We start from the raw sequence: 13,543 nt of genomic DNA, 5'->3' as shown, positions 1-13,543 counted from the left end.
ATACTCAGTGTACTGATGGGGCTATTAAAAGGTTTTTTCGGAGTACACTCGGAGTCTATCACGGCATATTTAAATAAGGTGATTCTACCGCAACTGGGGGACTCTGATATGGAATATCTTAATGGTCCTGTTTCTTTGGGGGAGGTAATAGGGGTTATTATCCAATTGAAATTGGGAAAGTCCCCGGGTTTGGACGGGTACACCAAAAGATTTACAAACAGTATCGGGATGATCTAGCTCCTTTATTGGTACGGGTTTTAATGGGGTGAGGGGAGGTAATATGCTACCACCTACGATGGGAGACGCGGGTATTTCCATATTGCTTAAACCGGGGAGGGACCCTGCTAGCTGTGGTGCATATCGGCCCATTACACTTTTGAACACTGATGCAAAAATTTTGGCTAAGGTCTTAGCCCTCAGGTTGGGGAAGTGCTTGCCTACCTTGATTCATATGGACCAGTCGGGGTTTATTCAGCGGCGTCAAGTTAGTGACAACATTAGAAGAACTTTGCATCTTATTTGGGCGGCGCAACAGACTATGGATAAGGTAGCTCTCTTAGCAGTTGATGCGGAGAAAGCTTTCGATCAGGTGGCAGGTTATGGAGCGGATGGGGTGTGGTGATTTCTTTTTGACCTGGGTGCGGGCGTTTTATCGGTCTCTGAGGGCGACTATTAGAGTAAATGGGGGTTATACGGACTTTTTTTCGATTGAACGGGGTACACGACAGGGCTGCCCTCTCTCCCCGCTCCTGTTTGCGCTGTCTATCGAGCCCTTGGCTATTCGCATAAGGGAGCATCCGGATTTGAGAGGAGTTTGGATTGGTGACCAGGCACACCGACTTGCGTTGTTTGCTGACGATGTTTTGTTGTATGTGAGGGATCCTGAATTGTCCCTTCCTATCTTGTTAGACATTTTTGAAGAATATGGATTGGTGTCCGGTTTTACTGTTAATAAGGATAAATCTGAGCTGTTGGGAATTACTTTGACTGCAGATGATGTACGGGGTTTATCGGGGGGATTTCCGTTTCGTTGGGCTTCTAGGGCGATTAAATATTTGGGGATTTATATTTCTCAGGACCTTTCTCAGCTTTATACTTTGAATTATACTCCCATAGTTCGGCAGGTTAGGGGAGATTTGCAGTGGTGGTCTGGGTTGTGGCTGTCTTGGTGGGGGAGGATTGCAGTAACTAAAATGAATATTCTGCCTCGTTTATTGTTTCTTTTTCAAACATTACCTATACCGGTCCCTTCTTTAGTGTTGAAAGAACTTCATGCTTTATTCTTCAAGTTTATTTGGAAGGGGAAACCGCCTCGGATTTCTCGACAGTGTATGTGGTTGCCTCGCGACTCTGGGGGGCGAGCGCTTCCTAATTTGTTTTGGTATTATCGGGCAGCGCAGTTGCGACTATTGTTGGATTGGGATATTGCTGAACAAAAGCGACAACTAGAGCAACAACTGGTGGGTACCCGGGTTTTACGATTTTTGCTTTGGTCTTCTGTATCGGAGAGGGTGGTTTTAGGGACCTTGAGTAATCCTATTTTGAAGCACCTATTGCGATTATGGTGTGAAACGAGGAGGAGATGGGGAGCTGGGATGGTACCTTCCCTTTTGGGGGCGCTGTGTGATGAACCCTTATTTCCGGTGGGTAGGGAGAGTTCGGTCTTTTTGCACTGGGGGTGTCTAGGGCTTCGGACATTTTGTGATGTTCTTCATAAGGGGATCTTGGTATCATTTGAGGCCTTTCAGATGAGTAATGCATTACCTCAGGGGGATTATCTGGCTTACTCCCAAACCCAACATTTTATTCATTCGCAGGGCTGGACAGGGGGATCGATTAAATCTATAGCTCCCTTAGAACATCTGTGGCTTACGCTTCGCAATTTGCCTAAGCCCATTTCAGTTCTCTATCAATACTTTCGGGGCTCAGTTACCTTTCCTCCTAAATATAAAGACATTTGGGAACGGGATTTGGGATGTTCCTTTTCGGAGAGGGAATGGACTCAACTTTGCCTTGAGGTGGGTAAGGCCTCCTCTTGTGTTCTTATACAGGAGAATGCCTACAAGGTGTTTACCAGGTGATATTATACACCAGCTAGGTTACATAAAATGTATCCGGGGTCTTCAGCAATGTGCTGGAGGTGTGGGGGAGCTTTGGGAACATTTCTTCATGTTTGGTGGGATTGTCTTCCTTTGCAGATTTTTTGGAAACGTGTTGTAGGTTGTTTATCACAATTGTTACAATTTGTGCTCCCGTTGGTACCTACGGAATATTTATTGGGCTTACATAATGTGTGTGAACATGCTTGGCAAACTAAACTCCGCCGTTGGGGGTCTGGCAGCGGCTAAATGTTTAATTGCTATCCACTGAAAGAGATCTGAGGCACCAGCTACCTTAGAATGGACTCTGAAATTTCATTATATGTGTACCATGGAACTTTCCATTGCCAAACGGCATGGGCACTATTTTTCATCTGTTCAAACTTGGGCTGTTATTATGGACAAGATTGATACTTTGGTTTAAGTTTACTGGGGTTGTAGGGGATTCGGGGGATTGATGATGTGGGGATGACTACCTGAAGGAACAACAGGGAGTTGTCCACTTTGGATGTTTCAGTTTATTAGGGAGGGGTGGGGGGATTTGAGATTCAATGCAAGGGATATCTAATTATCTATGATCTTTTGTTATTGCTTTTCTGTGATTTCTGATTCTGCTGTTCTTCTGTTTTGTTATATACTGTGGAGGTGATTGTGATATGATATCCACAAAATTCTAATAAAGATTTTCATGTAAAAAAAAAAAAAAAGAAAAAAAAACAACTCAATTTCTTTACTGATACTTTGACTCAGACAGGACTTATACTACCCAGTTTTTCTAACAAAGCTTCTGCAAGACCTGCCCTGAGCCAGCTATAGCCCTGGCTCTCCCATGCCTTGAGGGGAAAGGGGTCTTTGATCTGTTGGCTCAGGCTAGAAACATAAGTATAATTAAACAATGGAATCTCAAATACATTGATAAATGTCTGATGAATCAATCTCTAGATCATTACAGTACAAAACAGCTCATTAACAAGATTGCTTTCTTTTAGTTCCATTACAAAATTTCTAAAATGAATGGCATGTAACATGGGAAAAAGAGAATATCGTATACACTTCTCCCTCGATATTTGCTGGGGATAAGGGCAGAGCCGGACTGCGAAGTGTGAAAAACCACTAATAAGTTCTCGTCCGGCTCTGACCCACCCCCACCTCCCTCCCGCTTTCACGGCCTTACCTGGTGGTCTAGCAGGCTTTCGGGGCAGGAGCGAAGTTCCTACGCTCCTGCCCCATGCAGATCACCAATAGGAAATGACTGCCGTGAGTTCCCGTAGTCTCTCGAGACTACGACGGGAGCTCACGGCAGCTATTTCCTATTGGCGATCTAAACGGGACAGGAGCGTAGGAAGATCGCTCCTGTCCCAAAAACCCGCTAGACCACCAGGTAAGGAGTAATCTGTGAAATGCTGAATTTTAAGTCCTGTAGGGAGGCGGGAAGGTCCTAAACTATGCTTTCCCCCCAAAAAAAAAAAAATTGCAGATAATCGAACCCTGAAATCATGAATAGGGAGGGGGAAGTGTAAATTTGAATATAAACCGAGATTTTGGGGCAAAAAAAAAAAAGACCCAAAAAATAGGGGTCTCGGTTTATATTCGAGTCACCTTTTGAGGATGGTGTTTTTTTCTTCCCCTCCCCACCTGATGACCAACACTGCTATTTTCCACCCCTCCAGATGTGGCACTGCTATCCTCCACCTCTGTTGACCAGAACCGCTATCCCCTCCGATGACTCACATTACTATCTCTCCCATCTCCCTGATGACCAGCACTCCTATCCTCCACTACCACTACCACCTCAATCCCCCCCCTCCGCCCCAGACTGACATTGGACTTACAGTCCCGATGCTCTGGAAGCAGACGTCAGCACTCTGTGCATGGCTAAAGAGCCTCGAGTATCTGCGCATGCTCAAGGCCTGCTGGCTCCTGCCCTCTCCAGGATGCTCAAGGTGCTTCACCAGCACAGAGCGTCAGTGATGGTTTTCAGAGCATCGGGCCTGTAAAAGCAATGTCGGTCTAGGGCAGGGGGGAGCTGGTAGTGGAAGATAGGAGTGCCTAAGCCACTGTTCTTTGATTCTTCCAGCTCCGCCAGTAGTTTCCCCTGTACTTTTCTTTTGCCATTGTCCACCCACCTCTGAAACAACTTCCTGTTTCCCCTTGGGTGGACCACAGCAAAGGAACGGTGCAGAAGAGGTCCGGGCAGTAAAAGAGAATCACTCCCACACGGGCGACCTCCTTGTGGTGAGGGGGGCTTCAGAACTGGGTGGAAGAACACTTGGTGGAGAAAAAACAAACGGGAAACCCAAAAAGTACTAAGTTTGACGCGCTTGGTGCTCCTTGGATTGGTTGAAGCACAAATGGACAAGAGAACACTGGTGACAGCGCTTTGAATAATCTCAGAATTAGTGCAGAAAGAGACAGTCATTATTAAGATCCTAAAAGGTCAAACTTTGGGTTCCCACCTACTTTGGAAAGGTATAAACACTTAGGGCTACTTTTACAAAGGTGCGCTAGGGCCTTAATGTGCAGAATAGCGTGTGCTAAATTGCCGTGTGCGCTAGCCGCTACCACCTCCCATTGAGCAGACGGCAGATTTTCAGCTAGCATGTGCTATAGCGCGCACTAATCCAGTGTGTGCAATAAAACTGCTAGCACACCTTCGTAAAAGGAGCCCTTAGTTAAAGCAGGTTGCAGGAGACACCTCACAATGAAAACAGCTACACATAAGGATTTATGAGCCTAACACAAGACATTCCAATCAAGAACTGGTGAGAAATTTGAATTAAAGAGGCTCCTGAGTTTAAAAAAAAAAAAAAAATTACAGAAGGGCCCACCTTCTCAGGCCCCTCCCCTGAAAAGAAATTTTAAAAAGGTAAAATGAAAGATAATTCAATTTTCCTAAGCGCAAATGCTGACATGTTTTCAGGAAAATAATATAAAAAAAGAATCCAAAATAAATATTTTCAGTCACACAATAAGTAGTCAATAGCGGCCACCTTGTCACCACATCTATTTCCCAGAGGCCTGACTCTTTACCCTGCATGAGCTCCATACCTCGTACCTTTCTGGTCAGCAGGGTGCGGGGGTACATGTGGGTACTTGGATGGCTTCTTGATGTGGAAATTGACGTTATCCAGTTCTACATTAAGGCTGATGGAGGCTGCTGAGTCGCTGTCCATGGCAGACTGGAAGCTGCTGACTGAGGTGCGCTTGCTGGGGCTGCTGGAGTCTTTTTGGTATAGGGAAGGAAGATGGGAAGAAAAGGAAGATGAGGGGAAGGGTTTACATAGGAGCCATGAGGGGGTTGATGAGGAAAGGGAGAAAAACTCTTTAATACACAAAGCCTAACCCAAGGTACATCCTATGGATCATATTGAGGGATCATGTTGCCTCCTCCTTTTTTGTGCTTCCTATACAATTAGCATCAACCTCTCTTGCGCTACAGTGCCACAAACCTTCATTTGTAAACATCCCCACTTAACCTAGCTTTTATAGTGGTACTTCTTGGCCAGTGATCATAGAAAACAGCTCCCTCTGGAAATTAATACATATACTGTATGTCTTGAGTCTAATCAGTGTCACTTCTGTGCAAGAGCTAAGAATTTCTCCCCACATAGACCATAAATGCTGACTCTGACTTCCTCCAGCACTGGTTTGCTCAGGCAGTACAAGCTGAGTCCTAGAACTGAATCTGGGCCTTCCACAGAGTGGTGCACAGAACTGTCAAACCACAAGAGCAAGTTCATCTTTACTAATTTTCTAGGGAAAATTTTGTACTTGTGAAAAATACTGAATAAACAATACTGGAAACCAAATCTTCCATTTATTCATAAAATGGTTAAGGCACGGGCAGTGGCAATCCATGTTTCTCCATACTACCCTGTCAATGTGCCTCATACCTGCCCTGGAGAGACCATCTCTAACAATAAGAAAATTTAGGGCTCATTTTCAAAAATAAAAAATAGACGTCCAAATGACAGCATAAACCAGCACTTGGACTTCTTACTAGACAAAATGTCCAAGTGGGTATTTTCAAAACTGACTTTCTAGACGTCTTTCTGATCGTTTTGTCTCCAATATGTCTAAATCTTAAGGAAGCGTGTTAAGAGGCGTATTTTGAGTGGGATTAGGGCAGGCTTAGCACTTGGACATTTTACAGTGCTAAACATTTTACAAAACATCCAGAGCACAATTTGGACGTTTTGGGCTAGAACTGTTTTTAAAACATATAAGAGCCAAAAAGGTACCCAAACTGACCAGATAACCACTGAAAGGATGAAAATATGGCTCCCAAATACTACCTCAGTGGTCACTGACCCCCCTCCCACCCCCCAAAGTTCTGCATGAAACAGTACATACCTATCTATATGACAGCTGTAGGTATTATGGCCAGTCCTTGTAGAGCTGTAAGCAGGTTTCTGAAGTAGCCTAGTGGGCAGTACAGTGGACTGTAGAGAAGGGGACCCAGGCCCATATGTCACCCAATAATACACTTGTGGTAGAAAGTGTGAGCCCAGCAAAAAAAACTCACCGTATTGCCTTATAGGTGGCACCTGCAGGCATGAGGGCTATTGGAGTGGCAGACAGGTAGGTACAGTAGGTTTTGGGGAAGTTTTGGAGAGCTCACCATATAATGTTCAGGAGTTATGGTGAGATGTGCATCTGACATCCTTAATGTGAAGTTCACATCAAGGGTGCCCCAATGCTCTGCTGTTATGTCTGTGTGGCCAGTCCATTAAAAATGTTGGTCTCTCCTACATGCAAATAGCTCATTTTGGACATTTTTAATTTGGATGTCGGGGTTTTGGGTTTTTTTGATAATGGCAAAAAAATTAGATATCTAGCTGGATCATTTTTGAAAAAGAAAGTTAGGTGTCTTGCAGGTTCAAAATGACCATTTCTTCTGCCCGATATTTGGATGTCTTGGGGGGAAACATCCAAAGTAGGACTTAGACGTTCAATTGAAAATGACCCTCCACATCTTCATGCTCTTAATTCAGCTTAGATTGCCAATAAAGGGGGCAAATGAAGGTAAAAATGGCCTGGATGCACCAAAAATACAGACTGGATCGCTGTTGCCCAGTTCTCTGGCCGATCAATGCACTATCAGAGGTGCAAATCATTTGCATGCAAACCAGACAGATCAATCGCTTAGTGAGCGATTGACACAAGTGCAGAGTCCTAACAGCAGTGATAGGGGAAGCAGCCTCCTGTCACTGCTGTTAGGGCTTTTATTGCACAGATGCATTTATCACCTACAAACATCTTGGGAAAAGGGAGGCAAAAGAAGACTATCTGGCCAGATCTAAGGCTGTCAAAAAGGCAGTCAGGGAAGCCAAACTTCGAACAGAGGAAGATCTAGCACGGAACATTAAAAAAGGGGACAAATCCTTTTTCAGGTACATTAGCGACAGGAAGAGAAACAAAAATGGGATAGAACGCCTTAGACAATCAGATGGAAAATACGCAGATTCTGATACTACCAAGGCAGAACTGCTAAACGAATACTTCTGCTCAGTATTCACCTGTGAAGCACCGGGAGCTGGTCCACAACTACAGATAAGAGACAGCCAAAATGACCTGTTTCAGGATTACGAGTTTACACCCAGTAGCGTCTACCACGAACTTTCAAGACTCAAAGTAGACAAAGCCATGGGACCAGACAATCTACACCCCAGGGTACTCAGAGAGCTGAGTGAAGTTCTGGCTGAACCACTATCCGTGCTCTTCAATCTTTCCATGCGCACGGGAAAAGTACCCCTAGACTGGAAAACAGCTAACGTAATTCCACTCCACAAAAAGGGCTGCAGAACAGAGACAGAAAATTACAGACCGGTGAGTCTTACATCCATAGTGTGCAAACTCATGGAAACACTGATCAAACAGAAACTTGACAAAACTCTAGACGAAGAAAATTTACATGATCCACACCAACACGGATTTACCAGGGGAAGGTCCTGCCAATCTAATCTGATTGACTTCTTTGACTGGGTGATCAGTCATCTGGATGCCGGGGAGTCCCTGGACGTGATATATTTGGACTTCAGCAAAGCTTTTGATAGCGTCCCACACCGCAGGCTGTTGAACAAACTAAAATCGATGGGATTAGGAGATACATTCACTAAATGGGTAAGGGATTGGCTAGATGGTAGGCTTCAAAGGGTGATGGTAAACGGTACCCCCTCCAAAACGTCAGCAGTGACGAGTGGAGTACCTCAGGGCTCCGTCTTAGGGCTGATTCTATTCAATTTATTCATATTTGACCCAAGGGCTTAGAGGAAAAGTATCACTGTTTGCCGACGACGCCAAACTATGCAACATAGTAGACAAAAACAGTGTGCCTGACTTTATGACGCAGGACCTACGGCAGCTGGAACAGTGGTCATCAACTTGGCAGTTAGGCTTCAATGCTAAAAAATGTAAAGTAATGCACCTAGGCAAAAAAAATCCACACAGAACTTACACACTAAATGGTGAAACCTTGTCCAGGACCACGGTGGAACGTGATTTAGGAGTGATCATTAGCAATGATATGAAGGCTGCCAATCATGTGGAGAAGGCTTCGTCCAAGGCAAGACAAATGATGGGCTGCATCCGTAGGGGTTTTGTCAGCAGAAAACCTGAAGTCATAATGCCACTGTACAGATCCATGGTGAGACCTCATCTCGAGTATTGTGTTCAATTCTGGAGACCACACTACCAGAAAGATGTGTTGAAAATTGAGTCGGTTCAGCGAATGGCTACCAGGATGGTCTTGGGGCTCAGGGATCTCACGTATGAAGAAAGGTTAAAAAAACTGTGGATGTACTCACTGGAGGAGCGAAGAGAGAGGGGGGACATGATTGAGACCTTTAAATATATCACGGGGTGTATAGAGGTGAAAGATGACATCTTCAGTCTTACAGGGCCCACGGTAACCAGAGGACACTCGCTGAAAATCAGGGGAGGGAAATTTCAAGGTGATGCTAGGAAGTACTTCTTCACCGAAAGGGTGGTCGATCATTGGAACGAGCTGCCTCAGCAGGTGATTGAGGCCAACAGCGTGTCAGATTTTAAGAGAAAATGGGATATTCATGTGGGATCTATAGGGGAGTAAGAATCAGGGAGTTGGTATGGGCAGACTCGATGGGCTATGGCCCTTTTCTGCCGTCAATTTCTATGTTTCTATGTTACACATGCACAAACAGCCCCATTTTAAAAAAAGAAAAAAGCCCTCCCCCACCCGCGCTGATGGCCTGGCACCTGCTATTTTGGGGGTTTGGGGGGGTCCCTGGTGTGGGAGGGCATGGCGTGGGAGTGTTCTGCATGGCAGCAGGGAGAGGGCATCCCTCCTACCAATTTTTTCTCATGCCGCGTTTGTTGGGGGTCAACGGGGAGGGCCGTCATCGGTGGTGGGGAACTTTTTTCTTTTTTTTTTATGGGACAGATATTTTGTGTGTGTTAACACACGCAAAATATCTTTGCCACTGAAAAAAATTAAAAACAAAAACAGGCAGACCTGTTGGTAACACAGTTACTAGACCTATCTGTTTTTCCGATCGCTAAAACCCCTTTTTTTGGAGGGGGGGAATAGCCAAGCTATGTAAGTACATCAGTCGCTTAGCTAATTTGCATGGAGTTTTAGCTAATTTGCATAGCCAAATCAGAAAATGGGTGATCAAGGGGAAAAACACACAGTAGGCCATTTTGTGAATCGGGTCAGTAAAAGCGATGGTTGCACGATATCCTAATTTACCAACTTTCTGAGATAGGCAGTGACTCCACAGTCTTAGACTGGTTCTCGAAATTTTTACAATCCCGCTCTTACATTGTTAACATGAATGACACCATGTCTTCTCCTTGGAGACCGATATATGGTGTCCTGCAGGGTTCACCCCTGTCTCCTATTCTTTTCAACATCTATATGTCTTCTTTGAAACTCTTCCATCTATCTCCCTTCAAAATATATGCAGATGACATCCTTGTCCTTCTTGAGATAGATTCGAACCTCACTAACCTCACCGAGAAAATAACAGCTTGAATAACGAAACTCTAATCATGGGCCCTCAATGTACAAATGAAGCTGAATGAGTCCAAAACAAAACTACTTTGGCTTGGCCCAAAATTAGATCAGCTACCCACGCTCATTTCACTACCTTCTGGTCCCACACTGCAGATTGAATTCTCAAGCAAAGTTTTAGGCATCATTATTGACTCTACATTTTCCTTTAATGACCATCTCAACTCTCTGGTAAAAAAAATGTTTTTTTAGTCTTCACATGTTGAGGAAAGTGAGATCCTGTGTCCGCCAACAACATTTTGCTGTCCTTGTACAATCAATCATTCTTTCTAGACTGGACTATTGTAATTTCATCTATCTAAGCCTAACCAAGAAAAGTCTTCAAAACTTCACTAGCTTCCAGTGATTTCTAGGGTTCACTTTAAATGTACCTGCCTAACATTCAAGATCCTACATGGCATTCTTCCTCCCCTAATTCCACTATCTTGAAATTCTTCGAGACCTGACATTACCAGATCCACCCAAAAACTTAAACTTTCCTCTCATTAAAAGGCAACATCAATACAGGAAAATTAGGGAAATCTCTTTTCTTCAAAATCACTGAGCTTTGGAATAACCTACCTGCCCTGCTGGGGAATCTGGGCTCCTTCCAATTATTCCAAAAGCATCTGAAAACCTGGCTTTTCTCAAAAATGTAAAGCTCACCACCCCCTTTATAACCACTAATTCTTATTATGTTCCTCCCTAATTTATTAAAGTACCTGTAAACCGTGCCGAGCTCTATCTTTATGGAGAGGATGCGGTATATAAACTTAAGGTTTAGTTTAGTTTGCTAGAGCTATGAAAACAGGTTTAGCAACAATCGCTGACTTTAGTGCATCTAGCCCAATGTTGGCAATTTTAAACAACTGGAGACATCTATAATGGACAATCATTTTCCAGGACCCTTTTTGTTGTGCTTTACAGTTAACAGCTTGAAAGCTCCTACAGCATCCCGCAGAAGAGATGGAACCTCACAAGATATTATGACTATTTCACATATTTAAATGGTAGAAAAGATCCCAAGAAACAGTTTCTCTTTATTTTTGAAATTTAGTGGTTTGGTACATTTTATCAATATTTATCAGCCCCTGTTAAAAATCTACTTATAATCTGAAAAATATATTTTCATGTACTTTCAAAGTAAACTGAATTATCTTTATGATTATAAAGAAACAACCTGTAGAAAAGAGAAAGTGCTGAAAACAAGTTAGAGCAAGAGTAAAATAAACATTTATCTGCCATATAAGTATATTATCTGGGATTACACATATTTGCTCCAAAACAGACTGATTCTTTTTTCTATGGAGCAATTAAAACAAAGGAGAAATTAAGCCTTACCAATTAATTTTCTTGAGACCCTCCAGGCCTGTTCAGATGCATCGGTTTATGCTCTCCTGCTAGTTGACAGAGACGGAAATACTGGCTTGATTATTTCATGCTGTGCTGTCTATTTAGCTAGCCAGTATTTCTGTAACAAACCAAACTAAACATCTATATTTCTCTTGCAAGCACAATAAAGAGGATTAGAATCACCGAGAACAATCCAGTACCCAATGTCCCACACAAAAGGAATAACAAATCAGGGTCACAGAACAAGCAAAGGGAGTGGAGTAGTTCTCCAGCTTTTACAATTCATAGAGAAAGCAATATCTGTGCATCTAACAAGTGCAGGAATTCTGGGGTGGGCTCTGGACTAGAGGGACTCAGGGGAAAAAAAATCGCAGATAAGTTCTAATATCTTCTTCCACATCATCCCTACAATCCAGTCAAGTCTAGACATATGAGAAGTACCAAGGGTAGTGGGGAGTCAGAGCTGCAAGATATTTGCTCCAAACGCTGTGTCCTGCCTAGCCTGAACATCCAACCTATATTGCTGGACAAAGGAATGAAACCCAAATTTCCACCTTGCAAATCTCCTCAGGTAGCACCAGCCTATGTTCCATCCAAGAAGACACCTGTGCCTTTGTAGATTGGACCAACAGCTCCTATGGTACAAAATGTAAGCTAACTATTGTTTTCTTGATTCAACTGGCTAAACAGTAGCCACCTTCAAGGCCATTTCACCTTTCCCAAAACCATCAAACAAGACAAAAAGATGATCAGATCTATGAAATTTCTCAGTTTTTTCCAGACAGAAATCAAGTAAACATCTAGCCAATACAATTTTGGAATCTCACCTCAGTCCTCGGCCTATAAAACAATGGAAGGAAAACAGATTGATTTATACACAAGGCCAAGACTACAATATGCAAAAAAACTAAGATACTTATCTGAGGTAGGTGTTATCTGAGGACAACAGGCATATATTCTTACATGTGGGTGATGTCATCCACGAAGCACAGTGCAGACACTGCCAAGTTCACTCTTTAAATCTTTGAGGCAGTACACCCACCACATGTGTGTGCATGTGCCTTCCCACCCAATGTTGATGCACAGGACCATCAGTATAGTAAAAAGGTTAAAAAACCAACTAGGGAAGGTGGCAAGTTGTGAGAATAAGTGCCTACTGTCCTCAGAAAACACCTGCAATAAGTAAGTATCTTTGTATTGTCCGAGAACAAGCAGGCATTGTATTCTCACATGTGGGACAACCTAGCTACCAGGATCATGTCTCTATGAGAGTATAAAATTGAATAAGCATGAGCCTGGCGTAATCCAGAAGGTAAAAAGATTTTGCAGATCTGCTTGTCCAAACAGACCACTTCTTATGGAATTCTGTTCCCAACAGTAATGAGGCAGCCACAACCAGTACATTATAAGAACATAAGAAGTTGCCTCCGCTGGGTCAGACCAGGGGTCCATCGTGCCCAGCAGTCCGCTCCCGCGGCGGCCCATCAGGTCCATGTCCTGTAAGTGATCCTTTGTCAAAAACCTTTCAATCCCCAGTTTTCTTCTATCTATACCCTTCCATAATCCTATCTCTACCTCTATCTATATCCCTCAATCCCCTTATCCTTCAGGAACTTGTCCAAACCCTCTTTGAATCCCCTTACTGTACTCTGACCTATCACATCCTCCAGAAGCATATTCCAGGTGTCTACCACCCTCTGAGTGAAGAAAAATTTCCTAGCATTGGTTCTAAACCTTTCAATTTCTCAGAGTGCCCCTTTGTTCTTGTAGTTCCCAATAGGCTGAAGAACCTGTCCCTTTCCACCTTCTCTATGCCCTTCATGATCTTGTAAGTCTCTATCATGTCTCCTCTGAGTCTCCGCTTCTCCAGGGTGACACAGCCTTGAAGTGTCAGCCCAGCCTGAGCAAATGTGAAGGAGATACAATCCGTCAACCATGTTGAAATGGTTCACTTTATAACATCAACACTCACTCTGTTAAGATTGAAAGCTAAAAAGAACTGGAAAGATTTTCTATGAGGTTTAGTACTGTCCAGGTAGTTTGTCAAAGTGTGCTTGCA

General features: G+C 43.5%; 1 protein-coding gene across 8 annotated transcripts in view; it reads right to left on the bottom strand.

Moving 5' to 3' along the window:
• The window catches only part of PIKFYVE (phosphoinositide kinase, FYVE-type zinc finger containing), a 936,520-nt gene that overhangs the window by 576,490 nt on the left and 346,487 nt on the right, over positions 1 to 13,543 (bottom strand). For 7 of the 8 annotated variants that reach the window (XM_033947121.1, XM_033947126.1, XM_033947123.1 and 4 more), the window contains exon 12: positions 5,155 to 5,322. The exons of the other annotated variant lie outside the window; for it this stretch is intronic. In XM_033947121.1, the coding sequence (XP_033803012.1) occupies positions 5,155 to 5,322 (168 nt within the window). The remainder of the gene's footprint in view (positions 1 to 5,154; positions 5,323 to 13,543) is intronic. 8 annotated transcript variants of the gene reach the window in all.

This window comes from Geotrypetes seraphini, chromosome 5 (assembly GCF_902459505.1).
Source record: "Geotrypetes seraphini chromosome 5, aGeoSer1.1, whole genome shotgun sequence".
NCBI classification, from domain to species: Eukaryota; Metazoa; Chordata; class Amphibia; order Gymnophiona; family Dermophiidae; genus Geotrypetes; species Geotrypetes seraphini.
Note: the sequence above shows the minus strand (reverse complement) of the source record. Positions and strands in the feature narration are given on the sequence as shown.